We start from the raw sequence: 7,307 nt of genomic DNA on the forward strand, positions 1-7,307 counted from the left end.
AAAACAGTAACGTCTCAAGCAGAAGAATTTTGATTGAGAAATTTTTTGATGGAGGGATAAAATAAACTGTAGTTACTACCAAGTAGCTATACTGCCAAAACATGGATTTCAGATACAAAATGATGTACTGTCAAGGAGAATATTACTTGGCGAAGAAGAGTTGTGATAGCACTGCCTCAGGGTGCTGTTTCATTAGGGTGTTAGGGACACCCACAATGACCATTGCCTCTGGCTGTTCCTTTTAAAGTAATCAAGCCCGGTGTGGTGATGCACTGCTGTAATCTCAGCACTGGTAGGCTGAGGCAGGAGCATCACTGAGAGTTGGAGACCAGCAGAGACACACCAGCCTGGACTGTGCAGTGAGACCCTGTCTTAAAAAAACAAAAACAAACAAAACAAATGTAGTCATTTGCAAACATAACGCCACAGTCCCTTGTTCTGGATTGTGTTAGATGTCTTTTAAAATGTGTGAATCAGTGAGAAACCTGGGTGGTAGACTTCTCTTCCCTCAGTCTTCCTTGCCTTCCTGCCACCCAGCTGGGGTCTAAATCATCTTATCTGATTTTTTCATAGCATAAAATGATTTTAATATCCCTTCCCTTCTTCAGCCTTCCATATTACAACCCGTCCCAGCCGTATTCATCGGCCTATTCCTGGCTTTCCTGTTTTGGTGTTTCGGTCCATTGTGGTAGAGAAAGGTACAAGCACTACTGTTGAGTCCTTGTCTGTGTGTCCCCGTCATCTGTTCGTGCCATATTTGTAATATAGTGCATGGCAAAACCACACGGGTATTTTGTTACCCAAAGCAAACCCTTCATTTAGTATGCCGTGTATTTGTGTCATACCAGTGAATGAATAGTCAACTAATCACATAATGTTTTGTCTTGTTTCCTTGTAGTAATGCTAACCATGAATTAATTCCAACCTAACCAACTGTTAATATGCTTCCTTTAACTGAGTCTTTATCTCTAGCAAACTGGAGTAAGCAATGAATTTCTGCAACATTAGTATCTACTTCCTGATTCTGTGTTTTAATCAGATTTGATTGAGAAATGAAGAGTTTGCCTCCTTGAAGTTTTCAGCCAGCTTTCCTCCCCTTCTCTTCCCTACTCCCTACCTTAGTGTAGAGTTTCTCTGTTTCGCACTTCTGCTTGTTTGCACTGTGGCTATTAAAATGAAAGAGAGCCAGGCATGGTGGTGCACACCTGTAATCCTAGTACTCAGAAGGCTGAGGCAGGAAGATTGCAGCAAATTCAAGGCCAATATGATCTCCATAGTGAGTTCAAGGCCAGCCTGAACTGCATAGTGAGACCCTGTCTCAAAAAAGAAAGAGAATGAGATTAGCATAATGAACCATTGCCACACAATCTCAACTCCAATATGAATTTACTTGTATATTTACTTTACAATATAAATGCTATCTCAGACGCTGGAGGTACAGCTCAGCAGCGCAGTGCTTGCCTGGCAAGCACAAGGTCCTGAGTTTGATTCCTGATACAAAAAAAAAGCTATCACATATCTTCCTAAACCCTAATCTGCAAATCAGAATATTTCTTTGAAAAATGACTTTTTCAGTAAGACTCTCAGAATATTACTAAAAGTAAAGATACCAATCAAAGCAAATTAAGATTATGAAGCCCTCTGAAAGTTAACAGGGAATAGCCCACCTATGCTTGCCTCTAATTGGCATATGATTAGAAAAACATATGAGAAAACAGCAAGAGCCAGGCATGGTAGTGCCGGCTTGTAATTTCAACATTCTGGGAGGATCACAGGTTTGAGCCCACCCTGGGCAACTTACTTAGTGAGACTGTCCTAAAACAGAAAGGATGGGGGATGTTGCTGAGTGTGAAAGGCCCCAGGCTCAATCCTTGGTACCACAGAAAAAGAAAAGAAAAAAGATGACATAGCTTTATTACGGTGAACAAAGTCTTTATCAGAAATATCGGCAAGCTGACATGGGTGTAGAGGTGCATCTCTATAATTCCAGCACTTGAGGGGTTGAAGCAGGAGGATCACTATGAGTTTGAGGCTGGCCTGAACTGCATAGTGAGACCTGTCTCAAAAAGAAAAAAATGAGAGAGTATTAGACAAGATTCCTGGCTAGGCATGGTGGCACATGCCTATAATCTCAGCACTCAGGAGGCTGAGGCAGGAGGATCGCTTCATGTTCAAGGCCACCCTGGGCTACAAAGGGAGATCCTGTCTCAAAAAAAAAGACAAGATCCCTAATGGTGCTTGAACCTCATCTGGTTTTGTCTCAAATTAGAGGACCAAAAGCCTAGCCCGAGCCAGGTGTGGTGGCACTGGCCTGTAATCCCAGCCTTAGGGAGGCTGAGGCAAGAAGATCACTACAAGTTCGAAGCCAGCCTCTGCTACATAGTGAGTTCAAGGCCAGCCTGAATTGCATAGTGAGACCCTGTTTCAAAAAAAGAAACCAAAACAAAAAGCCTAGCCCATTTTCTTTCTGTCCCTTAGCCAGCAACCCCTATATAAAAGTATTCCAGTACACCAGTCTGGTTTTCATCAAGAAATAAACATTTTAGGCAGAAACATGCTACAGACATGAGTTATATATTCATTACTTACATTGGAATCCATATATGGATACCAGGGCAAATAAAGCAGGCAGAGCTCAGAGGGTTTTTAGAAGTCACCAATAGGAAGGAGGCTAGGGCTGTGGTAGAGCACTTACCTCATGTGCACAAGCCCTGGGTCTCATCCCTGACCCTGCCAAAGAAGAAAAAGTCACTACTGGGTTTCAGCTGTCCAAGTTGAAAGCAGCCCAGGACTTTCTTGGGCTGCATGGTAATGGTCCTGTTAGAGCGTTTATACGTGCACACTTGCTTGCTTTCTTTTCTCCCTCTTTTTTTCTTTGTACTTTTTCTCATTTTTCTTTTTACACTTTATTCTTTCAATGCAAAGAGAGGATGGTTGCAATGTTCTATTATGTATTCAGGACCCTCTGGAACCAAGGGGCTGATAGGTATGAAAAGAGGGGGCAATGTGATACTGACTCTTGGTTTCTTTCCACACAGAAACCCTGGCCCTGGATGCCCATGTTGGCTGCCCTGGTTGCGGTGACAGCCATCGTGCTGTATGTGCCAGGTCTGGCCAGAGCTTCTCCGTGAGAGCGTTTCTTGAGTCCGTACACCGTCCTCCCTCTAGAAGCTGGCATCACACTCATGCTGGGGACAAACAGAACCATTTTCTTCCTTTTTTACCTCTTAAAACAGCAGAAGTGCAAGAACACAGACGTAGGGTCATTGCTTTAAATTATATAAAAATGTATCTGTCTATAGAGAGAATATAAAATTGTGACTTTATTCTACTGTAAGCAATAATTTGCTTGCAATTTTTCATGTAATTTTTAAATTAGTATGTTGAGATTCTGAATATTATGATAGCCTAAAGTAGGCTTCTTGGTACACCAAATTATTTATACCATTAAATTTATGGTATTTTACTCTGAATTCTGATGGCCAGATAATTTGTCTTTCTGATTCGGTAACTACCCAAACCAAGCAAACAATACATACATGGGAAGAGAGGCCCTGTGTGCTCAGTGCCTATTAGTTTGAAATATATGCACATATATATATATATATTTTTTACATATTTACGCCATTTTTACTTGTTATAAAACCACTGAGCTATTGGGAACAAGAGTTAGAGACAACTATTTGTGTGGATTTTTTTTAAGGAAAAATACATTTGGAAAATATTCTGTTATAGTGATAATTTGAGGAATATGTGCACGCTTGTTCAGCCTTAATGTGACTTGAAGATGTGGAGGACATCAACTTTGAAAAACTTTCCATGAGAGTGTGTATTTTCTTGAGCAAACTGAAGTATTTCTGGGAGCAAAGACACAGTAATTACACAATTTCAGTGCAGTCAACCAAACTGCTAAGTCAATTGGAATGTAATTTATTAAACCTCATGTATTTAAAGAGATACTTTCTTTAAAAGCCAAGTTACTTTCTCATATACAGCATTTTAGGAAGCATGATTTTTTTTTTTTCCTGTCATCTGTTCCTCCAAGCATGTTTAATTGAAGAAAGAATTATATCTCTTTAGATAAGCTTTTATTGACTTAATTTGGTTATGATGTTTCGGAGAATTCATGTTCAAGGTGAGCTGTTGTTACCTACCAACAGATACCCTGGTTGGGAATACAAATGGTTATTTTCTTTTTATTGTGGTTAATTGGGGCTTTATGTTAATTAGCAGCACTATTCCAAGATTGATAGTGTTCCATGCACAATAAGCACCTAAACACTGCTTGATGTTATAAATTTAAAACACAGAAGTGAAAGTTTAGCTATGGTTTTGTGCGGCACCATAGTTTGGTCAATAAAGTTTATTTAGTTATAGGATATCCTCAACTATCACATAGTTAAATTTTTCAATCAGTAAAGACTAGGAGGGAATGTCAAGTGAATCGGCCTGAATGTTCTGTGGAAATACACAGGTCTAGCCAAATATTGAAATAAGAGTTAAGAATATAATTTGCCTTGTAATGTTTGGCAGTCATTGTTTATATTCTAAAGGTTATATTTTAAGCTATTTGGAATTACCATTGGGAGGGTCACTAGATTTATGGAGGAATTAGTCACAAATGACTTGTAGAAAATACTGTCATCTAGTTCATCATTTTCTGTTGCAGGAAGCCACTCCACCACAGAATGCTAATATGCCAGTGGTACCCAGTACCTCTTGTATATAGGTTATTGCAAATATTGTTCTGAAATGCTTAACTTCAGAATTACATTTTTTAAAGTAAATAATTGTTTGAAATCTATTTTGTAAAGATATAAAGTACATTAGAATTTCTGGAGTACAGATTAAACTATTTGCACTAACACAAGTGATGTGCATGATTTAATAAAATAACTTTACTCTCCCTATGCATGTTTGAGTTGGATATCATTGACATCCTTCATGCTGACTCCACTGTTCAGTTGTTAATAGTCTCTCCTAGAAATGGCTCTTTATGCAACATAACGTATGTTTGATGTTCTTCAGGGCTTAAAAGAAAACACAGAGCTGTTCCCTCCAGGTTTTATTGGCCTTTTATTTAACTTCTCTAATTTTTCCTCCTTTTCATATGGTTATTGTTAAAATGTGACTTACTTGCCAGATAAGACTCATTAAATATAAGGTCTAGTACCAATATTTACTTTACTCAAATTGAATAAATGGGTTTTTATAGTTGCTTCCATTTTTTTTCTCAAGAATATAAATGAGCCTATTCATAAGCAGTACCTCCAGTTTTGTTCAGTTTGCTTCCAGGTTAAATCAAAGGTGGGATTATTCTCAGGTAGTGGTAGTCATTAAGAAATTTAAAGCACAGCAATTAAGAATGGAATGACCTATAATGATACATTTAAAAATTACTCAAGAGAAGCTGGGCATATTGCCTCACACCTGTAATCCTAGCACTTCAGGAAACTGAGGCTGGAAGATCACATCCCAGCATGGGTAATTTAGCAGTTGACCCAGACACTGTCTCAAAAATAAATAATAAAAAGGGTTGGGGTATAGCTTGGTGCAAAGGCTCTGGGTTCAATCCCTAGTACTGCAAAATATATATAAAATACATTTTCAAAGGTGCTACATGGCAGGGTCAGAAAATGAAAACAGTATTTAAAGTTAAACAGAGCTAGCTGGATGTAGTGACACATGCCTGTAATCCCAGCACTCAGGTGGCTGAGGCAGGAGGACCACTGCATTTTGAGGTCAGCCTGGGCTACATAGTAAGTTAAACACCAGCCAGAACTACACAGTGAGACCTTGTCTCAAAAAAAAAAAAAAAAAAAAAGTAAAGTTAAACAGAAGATTTGTATTGGCCTCTTAGCTCTGACTTTTACTGATTTTGTTGCTTCGGACAAATCACTTTTCTGCATCTCCTTTTCCTCATCTGTATAGTAGAGAAAATAATACATTTGTGATGGTTGTATGAAAATTTAAAAGATAATGTATATGAAATACCATTCAATAATTGTAATAAATAATGGTTTGAAAATGTTTAGAGAATATCCTACTGAAAAATTGTTTTAAATATTAAAGTTTAAGGTGGACCTAGTACATCTTTTTCTTTCCAAATTTTTTTTTTTTTTTTTGAGACAGGGTCTCATTGTATGTAGTGCAGACTAGCCTTAAAACTTGCTTATCTAGCCTTGGCTGGCCTCAAATTCACAGTGATCTTCCTGCCTCAGCCTCCCATCTCAGCCTCCACAGCCCCAATTCTATTTTAAATGAATTGATTAACTCACCTGTTCAAAATGTCTATGTATGTGCCAGGCGTAGTGGCATGCCCCTGTAATCCCAGCACTTGAGAGGCTGAGGCAGGAGGTTCACTGTGACTTTGAGACCAGCCTGGCCTCCATAGTGGGTTCAAGGCTGGCCTGAACTGAATAGTGAGATCCTGTCTTTTTAAAAAAGTCTACATATTCAATTGATGTTTGATTGTAATGTTATGAATCCTAAGCAAGTACCTTTACCTGACTGTGTTTGTCCCTTTCATAATTGTCTCTTTGAGAAGTAACATACTTTAGTTTGATGATCAACCAATTGCCCGTAACAGTTTTAGAATTCCTATTGTAATAGCCTTTTAGAGCTGCTTGTGAGTCGCGAGTAGAAACCAGTGCCATTGCTTTATAATCAGAAGCTCTTAACCAAAAATAGTTTTAAATAGTTTGATCTCTCACTTTAGTCACCAGACTTAACCCAAGTTACTTTTGACTTCTTCATAGTGTCTATATAAACCTACTACCAAGAGAATGGAAGTCAGTTGTGAAAGAAAAAAGTCTACTGAGTTGAAAATACGGCCTGGCTTAGAATGTCACTTCTGAAATTTTATTTTGAGAACAAATCTGTATGCACAAAATTTAACTACTGGGACATTTTGTGCAGAATTTTTGTAAGAGTAGTAGATAAATAACCTAAATATCCTTCAGTAGGTCATTGGTTACATTAATTAATATTGGTACCCTACAGATTTCTGTGCTTGCAAAGTATGTGGAAAGATAATTCATACTGTTAAGTAAAAGAAAGGTTACCAGTGCTGAATAACCTTGGTTTTATAAAAGCAAAAAATCATAGCCATATGGGATATGTTTATAGCAGAAAGACTTGAAAAAATTTATACTGAGGCAATATTAGTGATTTTGTGTAAATTCCCTTCCTCTTTCTGTTTTCTGATTTATTTTTTGTAGTCAGTATATGTTCCTGGGGCTGGAGATACAGCTCAGTGGTGCAGTGCCTGCCTGGCAAGTGTGAGGTCCTGAGTTCGATTCCCAGTA

The 7,307-nt window shown here is 38.2% G+C and overlaps 1 protein-coding gene across 1 annotated transcript in view; it reads left to right on the forward strand.

Moving 5' to 3' along the window:
• Positions 1-4,914, forward strand: part of Slmap (sarcolemma associated protein) — a gene marked incomplete in the record, with an annotated part of 149,279 nt that extends 144,365 nt beyond the window's left edge. Inside the window, 1 exon segment of the mRNA XM_005387415.2 lies at positions 3,039-4,914. Coding sequence (XP_005387472.1) covers positions 3,039-3,131 — 93 coding nt within the window.
• Between the last annotated feature and the right edge of the window lie 2,393 nt (positions 4,915-7,307).

The sequence above is a fragment of the Chinchilla lanigera genome, unplaced genomic scaffold (genome assembly GCF_000276665.1).
Source record: "Chinchilla lanigera isolate Chin_1 unplaced genomic scaffold, ChiLan1.0 scaffold00029, whole genome shotgun sequence".
NCBI classification, from domain to species: Eukaryota; Metazoa; Chordata; class Mammalia; order Rodentia; family Chinchillidae; genus Chinchilla; species Chinchilla lanigera.